General features: G+C 33.8%; 1 protein-coding gene across 4 annotated transcripts in view; it reads right to left on the bottom strand.

The window, feature by feature from the left end:
- Positions 1–346: 346 nt before the first annotated feature.
- LOC129787860 (homeobox protein abdominal-A-like) overlaps positions 347–17148 on the bottom strand; it is a 40625-nt gene continuing 23823 nt past the window's right edge. For 2 of the 4 annotated variants that reach the window (XM_055823684.1, XM_055823685.1), the window contains exons 5-7: positions 6190–6413; positions 5873–5987; positions 347–5508 (exon numbers count right to left, since the gene is read on the bottom strand). In XM_055823684.1, coding sequence (XP_055679659.1) covers positions 5489–5508; positions 5873–5987; positions 6190–6413 — 359 coding nt within the window. In that variant the 3' untranslated portion in view covers positions 347–5488. Of the gene's footprint in view, positions 5988–6189; positions 6414–17148 lie in introns of all 4 variants that reach the window. The other 2 variants (XM_055823682.1, XM_055823683.1) reach the window with 1 other exon arrangement.

The following is a 17148-nucleotide window of genomic DNA, read 5'->3' as shown; positions in this document are numbered from 1 at the left end:
GCAAAAAAGAACAAAAAAATCTTTATTTAAAAATAAAAATATTTCGATTGTATAGCGTCTACACGCCTTGATGAAATAATCTCAATTTGATATTTGAGCTGTGAATTGAGCAGAGCAAAGTTTTGCTTGCGGAGAGAACAACAAAACATGGCAGAAAAGAGTTAAAATGTTGCCAATACAAAATAAACAACACACAAAGCGGGGATAAGAACACAAAAACAATTTTCTACTTGATATTTTAAATGCGAAACCATTCGATTTTATCTTTTTGAGGGACAACACACAGCAACCCCGCAATGGAGGCGCCTGGTGAATGATAAAGGGTTGGAATGAATGAAAAAAAAGCTGTCGCAATTGTTATTTTTATTTGTATTTCGTCTCTGTATATTATACAGGTTGTTACATAATTGTTAAGCCTTACCTACACTTTCTAAATCATTTTATTACACTATAAGAGTACTTTTAGTTTACTTCTCTCACTTTTTTCCATCTTCATCATCATTTAAGAATATAATTTTTTTATAATTATCTGTGGGCTCTTTCTCCTGCCTTTTTATCTTCTTCTCCATTTTTTTTGTTTATTTATTTTTTCATTAAATATACTATGGGCGAGATATTTCTTTCTTCATCGATAAATTCTGCGTGTGACGTCGTCACCCCGCACCTTTAAATTTATCGATATTTTATACTTTGCTGGGCTATAAAAATTGCTGTGGTGACAAAGTAAAAATTATGTCAATTACATTTAAAATGTATATATGTTTTCTTTATGATTTAACTGTAAGTCATCTTCCTATCTCTTTTCCCTTTTTTATTCCTATCTTTCGCTCTCTCTCATTTCTTAATAGTTTTATGTTTTAATTCGGATACAGAGAGTTTCACATTTTAAGAGATACTTTTTTTCATTTTTTGTTTAAAAAAAAGCCTTGAAGTCCTTTTTTTTCCTTTCAATAAAAGTCAGAAATAAATAACAAAAATAAAACCCTAAAGTAGAACAAATAAATTCTAATTAAAGAATGTTTTATTTTAAAAATAAAGAAACATTTTTAGGTCAACGCGCTAAATAAAAGTATTCTGAATAAAGAGATGGGAAATAAAACGTGAAAATTATTAATTGAAAAGAAAAGTTCAATAAAAGAGAAAGAAAATTTAATATTAACATAATCTTATCACAGATAAAAAAAATTTCAAATGAAAGTAAAAGAGGAGAAATTTTTTCTTGCAAAATTTTCTTTTGCTGATGTCAAACAGTTGTGGAAAAAAATGACATAAATGGGTGGAAAAATGTTTGAAAAAAATATACATATTTACACAATATGCATATTTATTTATGTTTTAAATATTTCTATTTAATAATAGTTTTTTTTACGTATATTTAGTGTATTGTAAACATGTTGCTCTAATGAATATTATCATCATTATGGATATTTTAGATGTGTTGAATGTTTCTTCATCATTTTTTATATATAAATTGTTTCTTTTGCCTTTCTCCCTTCTTCTTCTTCTTCTCTTTATTTATATATTTCTATTGTGGCAAGAAATAGCTCATCTTTTATTTCTCATTACACTTAATTTTTTATTTAATTATTATCTTGTTAGGAATAAGCAAAGCGTTTATTTTAATTAAACCTTTAAATATATTCAATTACTATTACAATTAATAATTATATGAGTAAGATGCAGTGTTGATTCACGATGCTATGGATTCGTTTTTCTTTTTTCTTTTTATTTCCTTCTTCTACACAATGTTCTTGCAACAAAAAATGGCAATTAAAAAAAAGAAAGAAATGGAAGTGATGAAAAATAGCAATTAAACACGACATAAAAATAAATTGCAAAGCAAAACAATTATTTTTCTAACTCAAAAAGGGCTGTTTGAGCATGAAAAGAATTTGTTGGATTCTCACTTCCAGAAATTGCAAAGAAATTAAAAAAAATATTCAGTGGAAGGAAATTTTAAAAATTAACAACAACAAAAAATAAGTACTCAATAAAGCAAATTTTCCGGAAAATTCTAAATTCGATTTTAAGCTGATTCCCAATAAATTCGCACATTTAAATTTCTCTGTTTTTCATTGCAATTATAAAAAGCAAAAAATGAAAATTCTACAGGGAGGAGCAAAAGTTTTCCCACAAAATAAATATTTTCTTGCATGCAAAATAATTCATTCTTTCGCTCCTCGGGGGATGTTTATTTATTTTTCCTTTTAAAAAGTTCTTTTTCTCTATAGCGAGCAAAATATGTTTTTTTGTATATAGAATTTTGAGATTATTGGTGTAAACTACTTTTTCTTTAATATTCTTGTTTTTCTTATTACTTTCTCTTGCTATTTTTTTATTTCTTTTAAATCTACCCTGGACAAAATTACGTATTTAAAATGTTCTCTCAATCACTACGATGGGATTTTTTTTCTCAGTGAATTCCTTCTCTTTTAACCCTTCCCGATAAAATATCTCGTGGATTTTCCCTTTGCGAAATTTCCCAAAAAAAATAAATCGAGATTGTCAGTAAAGAATTTCCATAAAGAATTCTTTCCTTTTTGCATTTACGTATTTTTGAGGGAAAATAAATAGTATTTATATATGGATATGAAAATTCTAAGATTCCAAAAATTCTTAATTCTTTGTCAAGGTAAGAGGCTCAATTGTTTTTTCATTATTATTATCTCATGTTGCCACATAAACCTTCAAAGCATTGAATTTATTCTTTTTACTTCTTTTTTTTTCTTTAGCTTCAATATTTAATCTTTTTACAATGTTTTTCATGTCTCTGGACGAATAGAATTTTATTTTATTTATTTTTGTCTTTACACTCCCATTTCCCAATGAGTTTTTCCTTCTTTTTCTTTAAATGGTTTTCGTTTGGTTCAAGAGAAGTTTTTTTTCTGAATGTTTTTTTGTTTGTTTCTTTAGCCTTGCTCTTTCAGTAAGAAGATTGTTTTTTTTTTAATTACATTTGGCACAATTAACTACACACATTATCTTAATGCAATTAAAACAGTATTTTGTTATTAATAAATTTTAAGGTGTTTTGTCTTCAATTAAAAATCATTCGCACTTGCTACACCCTAATTTTTTATTTACCACAGACAGTTAGATAAAATTTTTCCATTCATACATTCCCAGCACACCAGGGGGGTACTTGGGAGGGGGGTATTTTCTTAAGGGTAGAGGGTGGGGGCGGGCACCAAAAACATGCACAAAGAGTATCTCTTTAAATTACATTCACACATTTCTTCGTCACTGGATTTCTTTTCTTTTTGTTTTGATACAACACAGACACGCCAACACTAAAATGCTCATTACAATAATATGTATGTATATAAATATATAATAAAGAGAAATATCTCAAGAAAAAAATTCACTTTCAGGCGTTTTTTTTTTTAAATTTTATATTATTTACTTTGTCAGGCAGATGAAACATTCTGCTCACAAAAGGAGTAAATTGCCAAGAGTTTCAATTTTTTTGTATGAAATTTATAGGTAAGTAAAAGAGATGTTTTACCTCCCACAGTTCCGCAATTGAAAATAATTATCGTACGTCTTGAATGCAAAAAAAAGATCAGCATTTATCTTTGCTGTCTTAGGAAGGAAATTATGCGGTGTATCGTCTTGTTTTTCTTGGCAAAAGAAGGTTCGGTCTATTAGTTATTTTCCTACATTCGTGAGAGAGTGATTCTGTATGCAATTTGTGGTTTTTAGAGTAAATGTTGCAGCAAATTAATTATTGTTTGTTCTGCAATATTTACAGTCAGTACCCAATATAACGAACTAATTCGCAATAGAAATTCAAAAATAAATCGAACTTTATAGCGAATTAGAATTATAAAACTTAATTACTCCGAGAGGGAAATTTACTGCTTACTAAGCAAGCTGAAGTTTCAAACTAGGCTTAAGTTGTTTAGCCTGATAATGTTTAATTTGGCCTTGCTTTAGTTTTTGAATCAAAATCAAAGTTTTTAGGCTAGACTAGAGTTTCTTTTAATCTAAGCCATATTTATTATGCCAAAATTTAGTTTTTCTTATGTTGAGACTAATTTTTTAGAATAAGCCTTTAAGGTTAGATAAGCTAAATTGAGACTGAATCGCAATAAAGCCTGACCTAACTATAAATAACTTACTTAAGCTCAACCACTAAAAAACTAAAGAATAACTTACAATAATAAGACTTACAATTAGAATAAAAAAATAAAAGCCTGCTTCAAAAAACTTAAATCTAGCCTAAAAAAATTAAGCCTAGTTTAAAAAACTAGTTACAAAAAAAAAACCAGGTTTAGCTAACTTTTTTCAGTTTCTTGAATTACACTAGATGTGGAAATGGCCAATCTACTGATTTTATGTTTTTTTAATTTTTATTAACTAAAAATATTTTTTAAAAATTATTTTTGGGTTATGAAAAGTTAATTTTCTATTTTCTTTATTTTCAGACTTTTTTCTTAATTATTTTTCAATCAAATCAGATTCAAAATATTCAAAATTTAATATGTAACCGCCTGGTTTCTCCGAAAATAAATCAAACTTTTAGATAACCAGAATCTCTCTCTCTCAGTAGCATTTACAAAAAAGAAAACGTATAAAGAAAAAAAGGAATTCAAGAGCATCAACAGAATATTTTCAAAATGGAGGATTTTCAAAAGAAAAACCAAGAAAAGTTTAATCACAATTTGTCGTGGTCTTTAAAATCAATTTTAAGAACAAAATAAGACAAAATTCGAAATGTTTTTTATTCTTCATTTTTTTTCCAAAAAAAAACAAAAAGAAAGGTTTTAACAGATAAAATCAACACTGAAATTGCACAAGAATTTTTTTTGGAGAATGGCATTCTTTTCCCTTTTCAAGGAAACTTCCTCCCGCTATCTCTCTTTGAACTATCTTTTTGTTTTCAGCTAATTGCTAAAATTTTCTCAATATGCAGTGACTCCGTCGAACTTGTCGATTTTCTCTTTTTTTTTGTTGATGTGGTTCCACTTAATTTCTAGTACGTATATTGTGTATATAGTTTTGTTGTGGGTGTTTCTTCTCCTTGTTTCTTTCACCTCCCTCGCGTATCGTGGATTCTGTGAGATTGCAACTTTTGCACTTTTCACTGGACAATGATTTCATCCGCAATTTAATGTGATACAATCTCACAAGAACGCACGTATCTCTCTCTTTCTTTGCAACCCTCTTTTGGAACTTTGTTGGACAGTTTTTGTTTTATTTGGGGGCAAAAGAGGGAAGCAATCACGCCCCTAAAGATCATTTGAAATGTAATTGCAATTTGCAGTCCATTCATCAGGTTTCACTTCGCACTTCAAGTACCTCAACTTACGTATTGTATTTTATTTATTTTTTTGTATTAACTTCACTTTTTTTTCATTATTAAAATCTAAAGTTTGATAGAGATTTTTTTAGTCATTGTTTTATGGATACTTCTCTCGTGTGCGTGGCATTACATCACGCGTCAATCTTAAGGAAAATGATGGTGTGATCTTACCTGGAAACTTGATCAACAGTTCCACTTGAAAACTGAAAACATGATGGTAATTTAATGATTTTTCTTTCTTTCTTAATTTTCTTAAGAGACACGTATTGTAAAGGGATGGGGGGAGGATGTGAGATAAATAAATACGCGGGGAAATGTTAATTATTACATTAAAATTACGAGAAAAGAAATAAAAATTAACGAAAAAGATGTGGAAGAAGCTTCCACGCGTATTATGGCAAATTTATGTATTGACTTTACTGACCACCTTGAGGAGGTCTTGATTATTCTTGTCCAAGCCACCCATCATCCCCAGATTACCACCCACCCCAACACCCATGCCCAGACCCAATTTGAGATCATTCTGAACTGACGGGTGATGGTGTAAATGGTGTCCGCCGCCACTACCTGAATTTTGTGACGACACTATGGGGTGCTCCTGTGGTGGTTTGTTGTTGTGCTGGCCGGTTAATTGGGACTCCTTGAGCTTCATCTTATCCTGCTCCTCACGATCTCGTCGTGCCTTTAATGAAAAGAAGAAAATGAGGTCTGAAACCACGTTGACATTACATCCAGTTAATTTGCAAAAAGAAAAGAATTAATTTAAAAATTTTCTAATTTTATTAATTTTCTATTATTATCTAAACTTATTTTTCTCTTAATAAAAAAAAAACATTGAAAAGCTTTTTAGATTGGCGTGGAATTGGAATCTTATTCTTGCTCACCTGCTCATTAATTTCCTTGACAGCCCTAAGCTCCTTCTTCAGCTTCATCCGGCGATTCTGGAACCAGATCTTGATCTGTCGTTCGGTGAGGCAGAGGGCATGGGCAATCTCTATTCGCCGTCTCCGCGTCAAGTAGTGATTAAAGTGGAATTCCTTCTCCAGCTCCAACGTCTGGAATCGCGTGTACGTTTGACGTCCTCTTCGTCGTGGACAACCATTTGGGCCTACAAAAAAGAAAATTTACAAGAATAACCATTTAGTATCCTTCCTGTGTTGAAAACCTTGCTTTTTTAGGTAATATTTCTTCACTCTACGCGTCCTCCTTGGAATTTAGAAAGTCACCCAAACTTCCCGTGTTCCATGGGAAAAGGGTAAAAGGTCGTGGAGGCAAAACGAAGAAAAAAATCAATGTGTGCAATAAATAAATAAAGAAAAGGACATGGACACTGTGAAGAAATAAAAAGAGCTGACAAACTGCGTGGAGAAATTTAACTTTGCAGTTACGCAAGAAAAGGGTAAATCCCATCGCACAAAAAAATATATTTCACGGCAACTTTCTCTCCCTTCTTTTCTCGCTCCTTTCAACTCCTTCGCTTTTTTTTTACTTTGATTTTTCTCGTGAAAAATATCCCTTTTTTGCGAGGAGAAAGTTTCCAGTTAAATAGCAAAAGAGTTTCTTCTGACGATGACGCGGAGGAAGAAATACGAGAGAAATTCTCTGAGCAAGAAAATTCAATTAAAAATTAATTAATTGAAAATTTCCCGATAAGATTTTCAATTCAATTCATTGGCCTTTCTCTCCACAATTAATTTCTCGCTCTCTGCACAATTTTAACCATCGTCTTTTAACAATCCAAAAGAAAAGACCCCAAAGGAGCAAATCGAGTTGAGTCCAAAGAACGCAGCTTGTATACAACCAATCTTTGCTATATGGGATTGTTTATCTGGATCATTGGAGTTTGTGTTATTGTTTCCCTCAAAACACACTCTTGCCCCTCCCTCTCCCTCGACAAAGTTCATCAATAAACATTGAAAAATACCCAAATAATCTCCTCGGATTTCTTCAACAACTCGCGTGGTGTTAATTAAAAGAAAACAAGCAACTTGCAGCAATCAATAAATCAGTAATTGTTCATTCTTAAATCGCCTCGAGACACGTTTCAGCGCAACAAATCCCCATCCCGTGGGGGCATCAAAGGCCCCAATGCCGTTCGCCTCATTCAACTGCCCATTTTCTCTACAATTTTCCACACACACAGCAATCAATATATGGATGATCTGCCCCCCTCCCTCCTCCTCAGCGCTTGCTCGACACCTGATTATCTATGCTCCCCCATACTCAATGGGTTGGGTTCAGAGTCTTTCTTATCAAGGCAGGAACACGGCCCATCAAGAGAGATGCTTTTCCTGTGTCCAAAAGCACCCATATGGACAGATTTTGAGGTGTGTGCACGTTCCAGGATTAACATTCCCAACAACACTCTCTCCAAAAGATAATTCCTCAAAAGAATAAGAAAGAAGTTGAATGAGGGAAATAAGAAATCTCTGATTTATTTCTCACGGCAAAAAAGGGGAGTGCAAGTGCTGCATTTGATGCGTCATATGCACATGAGATGTTTGTATTCAATGTGCGGTTAAACATCAACTACTTTGTCTGTTTAATGAGGAGTTTAATGGCCCTTTACGACTTTTCAAGCTTTTATTGACTACAAATGGGCTATTTCGGTGCTGTGAGAAATGAGGAAGACATCAAAAGAAATAAAGAAAAAACACATAATTTGGATGCGATGGCATGCATTTTTAGCAATCCCATCATGAGTGACCTTCAAGCTGTGATTAAATTATGTTAAACACTGCATAATTATATACAACATAAAATACTATAAGCTCTGATAATTTTTTATCTATCGTAAATAAATTAGGGTTTTTTTTTTTTAATTTTAACGGTTTTATAATTTTTGTAAATTAATTAGTTATCTTTTTAAGAATATTTTTTATTTAATTTTGTACAAAGAAAATATATTATAAAAATCTTTAGAGCAAAAATGAGAGACCTAAGTTGGGTTAGTTTACGGAGCTGATATTTGTCTGATTTGGATTAAATTTTAAAGCCTTAACGTACTTGTCATTTCAGACTTTTCAGTCGCTTCGGACTAATGAATCATTCTGACTTAAATCAGTTTTAGTAACTATCGTGTCTACTAATTCGTTATTTTAACTTTTAAATTTTTTAAAAACTAAATATTCAAAAATTAAATTATTACAAATTTTTAATAAATATTTAGCTTCTTAATTTCGTAAAACATTTTAGCTCTATACTTTCTTGTATGAGGATTAAGAATTTTTAAAGGATTTTCATATTGAAACTTCTGCCTGAAAATTCTATGAATTTACAGACAGATATTTATTTTTGATAGGCATGAGTTTTAGAATTTTTAGCTTCATTCAGGGACTTCAATTTTTTTTTCTAAATTTCCACCCGGCGTCTCCACTATTATTGATATAGATCCAAATAGCTACCAGGCGTCTCCATCTTAACCAGATAACGTAAAATATTAACAATTTTCACGAAATTATGTGACTCAACAGTTGGATTCACCTCTATTCTTGCCATTTAGCCACCCCTTTGACATACCTACATATGTATGGATATGTATGTAAAACTATATATAAAATAAATCGAAAAAATCTCCTTATATTGTCGCCCATTGTACATGGATGGAGTTCATGGAGTTTCTTTGCTCTTGTGGCATGCAAAATTGGCCCATCATTTATCCCCCGCGTGAGCGGCGGGCAAATCAATTGAGAGGGAAATTGATTGTGTCGCGGATCGATGGCGGAATGCCGTGTCGTGGCCATCAAAGTGCCATCTTTGCGTGCTCTTTTCGAGAGTTCAGCAGCATTGACTTTCAAATATGGCGCTATCAGTTGCTAAGCAACCATTCTCACAGCCGTCGGGACCGGGGTTTTTTTTTTGAAATTTATGTGTGCAGCCAGGAGCTCAACCGTCATCAATTTCAGTGACGGCCCCTTCTCAACATTGCAAAGGAGTTTTCTCCTCCGTGAGGAAGTCTTCTTTTTCTTCTCTTCCTTTACATGCACAAAATTCCAAGATCTTTTTTTTGCAGCAAAAAAACTCGTAAATCGCATGTGAGGAGCAAATTTGCAAGAAAAGTGAAAAAAAAATGTTTGCGCGGTGCTGCCGAAATGTCGAGAAAAGAGGTCGTTAATATTGGTCGTTGTATTTATATGTAGTCACAGTGGATACGAGACAAAATATGTGGTGGACGCCAGGGGGGCATAAAATAATGCGCGCGGACTTTTAAAAGACAGAGAGGGAGAAAGAGAGAGAGGGAAAAGAGGGAGAGAGTGAGAAAAAAATGTTTGTTCATCAATGAAAACATTACGCCATACTAAATGGCTTATAGACTAATACAAAAGTCGACAATAAACATAAAAATAAACGTAAATATGCAATAAAAATCATGATAATGTTACACTATAGAGCCTATAAAAATCATAAAAACAATTCAAAAATCAAATATAAACATCACTCAGATGAATTTTTTCTTTCTTCCTCCTTGTGGCTGTTGCCGTGAAAATTATTATGCCAAAACACCCGTGAGCACGGGATAATCCGCACCACTCTCTTTGCCGTGTGGCTTTTTATAGTGCCCTCACCCGCGAACCCTGCGCACGACGCACGAGTCCGAAATTATATTCAAATGCTGTGGCGCGAAAAATGAGAAGAAAAAAAAACTGAAGCCAGAAGGAGGTGAGGAGGTGGTTTGCCGAGCCATGCGACAGAGTGATGGCAAGGCAGGTCTTTTGGTCTGGCGATGCGTGAATTTTCATTAAGTTTTGTGATTGAAATAAATCGTGAGCTAATGTTGTGACGTTTCTCGATCGTTTTCCATACAAAACTCAATGGTTTGTTCTCGAACACGCCAAAATTTATGGGCACAAGTCACGAAAGGCTCATTGATGCGGAGTTAAAGAGTATTGAGAGCCCAAGAGAGAAGTTTTCTTTTTAGTTTTATTTTTGCTTTCTTTCAGCAGTCAGAACTTCAAGAGAAAATGGAAGTTTTCACACGCATTTGGTATTGTTTAGAATAATGTTTAGAAGTATCTTGTTTTTTTTTTAATATTTATGTAAAATTAATTGCTTTTATTACTAAGCATAAATGTTATTCTTTCTATATTTATTTCTTTTATAAATTTTATTTATTAAAGAGTGAAATTTACTACTAAGTCCGGTTTATTCTGTTCTTTTTAAAAGCCATGTCTGGATTCTTAAGTCGGTTACTAGTTTCTTAAGCAGACTTCAGGTTTTTGACCTGTCTTAATTTTTTTTTGAGATCAGGTTATTCGGATAAATACGTTTCTGGATAGTTTCTATAATTTCAACACGCGAAAACAGTCAGATACTTGAACACCTACTCTTATCGAAAATCCTAAACCAAATTAACAAAATACATTTAAACCCGGTTCAGCCTGACCTAATCTTGAAGCCTTAACAGCCCCTAATCTAAAAGAAAATTAAGCTTGACTTAAAAAAAATGTCTGACTTTAGATTTGACTTAAAATACGTAAGCCTCTTGAAAAAAAAAACTTGAGCCTGTTTAGAAAATTCTTAAGCCTGATTTAAGTGCTTTATAGTGAATTACATTCTAATAAAACATAGAACTTAAACATTTTTAACTTTGATTAATTTATTAAAAGAACGATAAAAAAATGTTATTCTAAAAATTATGATATTCAAATTTCTTTCTAAGCTTTTATTAAAAAAAATTAAAACTAAAGAAATATTTTTTTTAATTAAAAAATATATATATTTATTTAAAAACTTTCTTGGATTCTAAAGCAAGATATTTTCTTTATTAAAAATAAAATGTAATATTATTTATTTTTTAAAAAATCTGTTCAAAAAACAAAATTTTAACAAAATAAATGACTCAAGAAAGTATGAAGAGTTCCATGATTCTTGAACTTTACTTACAAAGTTCATCAAATTAGTTTTAAAAATAACCCCAAATGGTCTCATTATTTACTTCAACTTCCACACCACCAAGTTTAAAAAATATATATTCCCGAAAGTATATAGCAAAGCATACCCCAGGAGTGCCGCCTGCCTCCCCTCTGAAACTAACGACCTTTTCTCACCCCATTGAGTGAATTTGAATGCTCCAGTGCAGCGAAAAATCGAATTTTTCCACCGACAGCGTTTGCATGCAATTTTTCTGCTGGCTATATAGATATAGAAGAATGAGTGGGTGGTGATGTGGAAAAAGAATGGTACGTCGTACACCCAGTGGTGCGGAGGAATTACAATTTGAAAACATCGAAATTAATCCAATAAATTACGCCACTTTTTGCCATTGCACGCTGTGCCCGTAATCCGGAGCAATTAAGTGTGGGTTCACATAGGGTGCGAGGATGGTCTATGCGCGCCAAGAAGGAAATTTATCCAAAGATGCTAAATTGGGTGGGGTGGGTGGAAGGGTGTGATAATGATGGCGTCGCCTTGCAAGGAGAATGGGAAAAGGGAGCAAAGTGGGAGAGAAAGAGAGCGATCCATGAAGACATTTTTGGCATCCAGGAGGGTGCAAACTGTGGGAGTTATTAATAAAAGAAAACCCACACCCCGGGGGTGGCTTATAGCTGCTATAGTGTGGCATCCAATATTGGAGGACGCCTTTGAATTACAATATCACTTACAATAACACATTTGCCCATTTCAACCAATATACCATTTTGTATTGCACATGTTATTGCCTTTTGTTTCCTTTTCTTCAATTATTTCTTTATTAGACGCCTCGTAAATTCCCCCGTCCGCACACCACCCCCCTGAGGGATTGTGTGAGCCACCCCCATACCCCTTTTGTTGCTGCGAAGAGTAATTCTCAACTCTTGGAAAATGTGATCCTTCCGAGGGTGATTTTTGGGGATGAAGTTTTGCCTGCATTGGGCAATTGAATGAGCCCCACAAACCACCCTTCCTCCCACATCATCCCTTCTTACATCCCCGGGAAATGTTGTATGAGGAGGAGGAGGAGGTGAAATTTTAAAGAGGAAAAAGGACCAACACAACACTGGGGGTATTTCAATTTTCGTGGAATACTTCCTCCCCCGGAATGGGGTGCAGAATGTGCAGGAAATTCTCATGTGTGTGCATGAGCTCAAATGAAAAGCTTTTGCAGTTCTCACGGGGAAGTTTGCACCACCAAAAGCCATTTTTGGAGACACTGCAGTTCATATTGAGCATGCAAATTTCATTTAAAACAGGCACGGGGGGATGAAAATTCCTGCTTCGTGGTGAAAATGAAACTTTTCATCCACTACATTTGCATCCACAATTAACCCAAAACTTCTCACGGGAGCCACACCTTCTGTGAGAGCACAAAATTGAGATCAGCATCGTATCTTGGGGAGAAATGTGAGAATCATGTTTCTTAAGGCGCATAAGTAAAGTAAAATATTTTGGTGAAATAGTAGAGATCTCAAAGAATAATTCAAGCAACAATAAAACCCCGCAAAATGACTTTTCTGTGTGTTTTGAAATTATTACCCAACAATTGAGAGAATTTGAGCTCAAAATTTGTAAATAATTGCACGTTTGGGAAGAGTTATTGGGACGGAATATTGAGGCGATTGAATTGTGGAAACAATGGGAAAATATTTTGTCACAAATTTCCATAAATTCTCCGTCTCTCCACCCAAAAACACGCCATAATTTAAGCACGGTGTACCCACAAGTCGTACAACATACAAAATTATTTGTTTTGTGCATAATTTTACGCTCTAGAGATTTTTTACAAAATCTATAGGCCAATACAGATTTCTAGAAAAAAAAAGAAATGGCAAAAGGGGTGATTTTTGGGTGATCCATGAGGGTTGATAAGACACCCCAAATTGGGAATCTGAGAACACTAATAGACGGAGGCTTAAGCGTGTGTCAACATGCTAAATCCACTGATTAATGATTGTAATTTTGCCACCCCAAAAGAAATGGTACTTTGCCACCCCTTTAGCACACCCCATGCATGCTATATACGCATAGATAGATAACACTTTCTGGGGTTCAATGAAACTTGGGTAGATGACGGAATCTTTCGTTTGAGAAGGAAGGAGTCTGCAGATGGAAATTAAAGGGAAATTTTAAAGGAGAAGATGCCTTTGGATGATGGAAAATTAACAAAGACAGTGGGGTGGTTATACAGAAAATTATATTTAAATTTAATTAAAATTTAAACATGATTTTAATACAAATTTTAAGGTAAATGAAAGTAGGGAAAAATCAAAAAATTAAGGAAAATGGGAAATATTCATTATAACCATCCCTAAATTTTTAAAAAGAAAATGAAAGAACTTTATAATATCATGCTTTTGCTAAAAGAAAAATTTAGAGTTATTTTCAGACATCCATTTTTATTTAATTTTGGTGCAAAATCTAAAATAAAAATTCAAATCTATAAGATTTTCAACGTAAACACAACAATAGAGAAAAAAAAAGTTTTATTATTAGTGAATAGATTGAAAAAAAAACTTAACATTCTGACCTAATTATCATGTTAGTTAATATAACTTTATTGCCCAATAAAATATATTAAAAAATATAATTTTATATTAAAAGAAAAGTCTTTTGCATTACTCATTTCTTCACCTACGAAAGCCACCCATTAAAACCTATAAATATCAACGTTATTAAGCCACTCAAAGAGATATTATATTGAAAAGTATTTCAATAATAAATTAATAAATATCGAACTATAAAACTTTTTATTGCTTTTATGAGTTTGTAAATGGAGAATAATAATTTTGAAAATAAAGAAATATTGCGGTGAATGAATAAAATTATTTTTCACCTTGAAAGGCAACAAAAAAATTGAAAAGTAATTCATGAAAAAAAAAATTCAAGGTGAATATTAAATATGAAACTTAATAATTATTTCTTTAATTTTATTTAGTCTAGTCAGGTCTGTTTAAATTGGCATTTAATGAGTTTTTTTTAAAGAGAATTTACAAAGAAAATTCTTTTCTTTAAATTTAATTAAATCTTAATAAAAAAATCTTTTTATTATTTAATATATCGTATTATGGCAAGAAGAACAACCCTAGAATGGAATTAAGTTAATCGATTAGACGAGAATGAAATCAAACACCCGAAACACCTGACCAACCCGAAAAGGCCATCATATGTAGCAGGGGGTGAATTTCGGGAAGCATCCCTCCCTCACTCACACAACGTGCACAAAAATATATTCACCGGGAGAGCTCGAAAGAGGGTGGCAAGTGGAGCTTTGGCAGACGAGAATTGCGCCAGAGACTAATAACAATATTTTAGTCCGTTGTTAATCAAGCTTTATAAATTCAGTCGGCGTTCGCAAAATGTTACCCTTTCGGAATACATAATTAAGGGGGTTGGTGTGTGTGTTCTTTCGCCCAAAAACCTGGTGGGGATCACACCCACCCTCCAAATGGGATGGTTGTATGTATTTGCAACCCCCGTGTGGTGGATGGAGTACAAAAAATATCATAATATGTTGCAATAACACTGAACTGTGTGCTTTTTTTGTCCCCCCATCCACATTGAATTTTTTTCTCCAGAACATTGGCGGAGGAAACCTTCTTTGCCAGTTAGAAAAGAAGAAAAAACTGCAGGAAGAATAACCCAGGAGGTGCAGGAGGGAGAATATGGGGGGGGGAGTGTAAGGTGGAATCAAACTCCCGAAAAAAGGATCTATCAATATGCGAAGCACATTTCGAGTGTATCTGTTCGACAGAGAGTGGCATGATTTGAAAAATGAGCAAATATTGGAGATTCAGCAAAAGATACAAGGAATTTTCCTCTCTCACCATCCCTAAATATTTTTTATTCCTTATAAATTTCTCCTCACGCCCACGCATTCCCTCCCGGGTTGGGGGTTGCGCGCGCGGAGATATCCAACAGAAACGAGAGAAAGAGAGAGGAGTCTCTTTTGGTTGTATATAAAAATTATTCAAATATTTAGATTAGGCCCCCTTTGGTGCACAAGAGACCCTTCTCGTGTTTGGGCGCTTTTGGGCACGCTCAGGGGGTGGGAGTGAGACAAATTTTGACAACCACCGCGTGCTGTTTACGACCTCAAATTTGTATGCAAATCGGCGGCGTTTTGTCGTTATTTCAACCCCCTTATTGGTCTAATTTGATTTTAATTTAAATGGGGGAGGTATATGGAATAATATTTTATCCTCTTATAATTTCCACCCTCGAGCGCCATTTACAGCGCGGGGGTGGAATTGTGACAAAAAAAGTGCGTCATACAGTGAGATTTCATTGCAAATATTGCAAATGTGAACTTGAGAGTGAAAAAGGGGTGTCTTTTTGCGATAAAGAGACGTCGTTAGGAAAATTCTGAGTAAAGTATTTATAATGAATTTTTTTTTTATTTTTCAAAGTTATCAGAATTTATTGAAATTGAAATAAAATAATTTTCAAACGTTCTTTTAACAGAGATTTTTCAAAAAAAAAATTAAATTGAAAGAAAAAATAATTTTTCTTGTTTCTTCCCAGAAAATCTCCAAGAAACATATTTTAGTTCATTCACAAATATAGATTGCAATTCTATATAGTTTGTATGTAGTCTGTATGTAGTGCAAGAAAACATTATTTATGAGAGAAGTTCCTTCATGAAGAATGAGAGCAACATTCTCCTCAATAAATCTCCATTAAATAGATGAAGATGCGTCCTTCAATCTCTTCGCCATTTTAGGTTAAATTCCCCACACACAGACACGAGGCAACGTTAACTAAATAATATTGCAAGTGAATTATTTACAATGTGTCTGCTCGCCATCACTGCACCATCCCAACCAATTAATAATGCGAGTGACACATCATGTGTGCGGCCTTCCAATGGCACTTTATGCAATTTAAATCAATTCTGCGCTATGGCACATCCTACGCACCTCCGGGGGCCACCCTTGTTTAGCTGGCTATATAGAGAAGTCTCGCGCTCGCGAAGGATTTCCCTCCTCTCCGCTATTCTATGTATTATGCTGTATAGCGCCCATAAATTCGGTCTTAGCATCGTCAATATGTTGTACCTTTCGGGTAGTAAAAAGGCACTCACTCCAGGCATTCAATTCAATTAACTAATTTATAAAGATTCCTCCCTGTGCACCATCTCTCTACTCTTGATTCTTAATGTAATTGTGTTTCGTTTCCACCCACTAATGGAATTAGTTTTACTTGTTTTATTCTCCAAATGCCTTGCACTGACGGAGGTCAAATTGTGGGGCTGCTTCTCGCCTTTTGAGCTTCTCTCTTCTCCTTAATTCCATATTGGCGACTTGTAATCTCCTTCTATGCCATCTTCAATTGCCAAAGTTTGATTCTTATTTTCTGCCTTCTTCTTCTTCTTGTTCTATTCTTGGAGGGTTGTTTTCTTCAGAGCCTTCAGAGGGTGTCTTTTGGGATTTTTTTTTCTCAAGTCTTGAGATGCAACTGAGGGCACGTTCTTTGGGAATTGGGAGGAAGAAGAAGCTGAAGAAGAAAAAAATGGCGCGAATGTTGGGGGTTGAATTGATCGGGTGAGAAAGTACGGGGAGATGAAGATGGTGCGAAATGGTTGAATTAGTATTCAATGATGCACTCCAGTGAGACGTTGACATTGATAATAATCGAAACAATTCCCCCATTTCAGTCCCTATCGCACGCACAGCACAATGAGATGATATTTATCACAATTTTATGGGTTTTCTCATCTTTTTCCGCATTATTCTTACACTGTTTGCTTGCACAACAAACATCCTCCCCTGTACCAGGCACCTCCACTGTATGCAGCATATGCTTCACACACATCTTTACATACATAGAACAAAAAAAAAGGTGAATCTACCTCCGTGTAATCCATTTTGATTGATTTCCATGTGATTTATTGGCAAATACATGCAAGTGATGGGGAAAATGCTAACAAA

This window comes from Lutzomyia longipalpis, chromosome 1, assembly GCF_024334085.1.
Source record: "Lutzomyia longipalpis isolate SR_M1_2022 chromosome 1, ASM2433408v1".
NCBI classification, from domain to species: Eukaryota; Metazoa; Arthropoda; class Insecta; order Diptera; family Psychodidae; genus Lutzomyia; species Lutzomyia longipalpis.
Note: the sequence above shows the minus strand (reverse complement) of the source record. Positions and strands in the feature narration are given on the sequence as shown.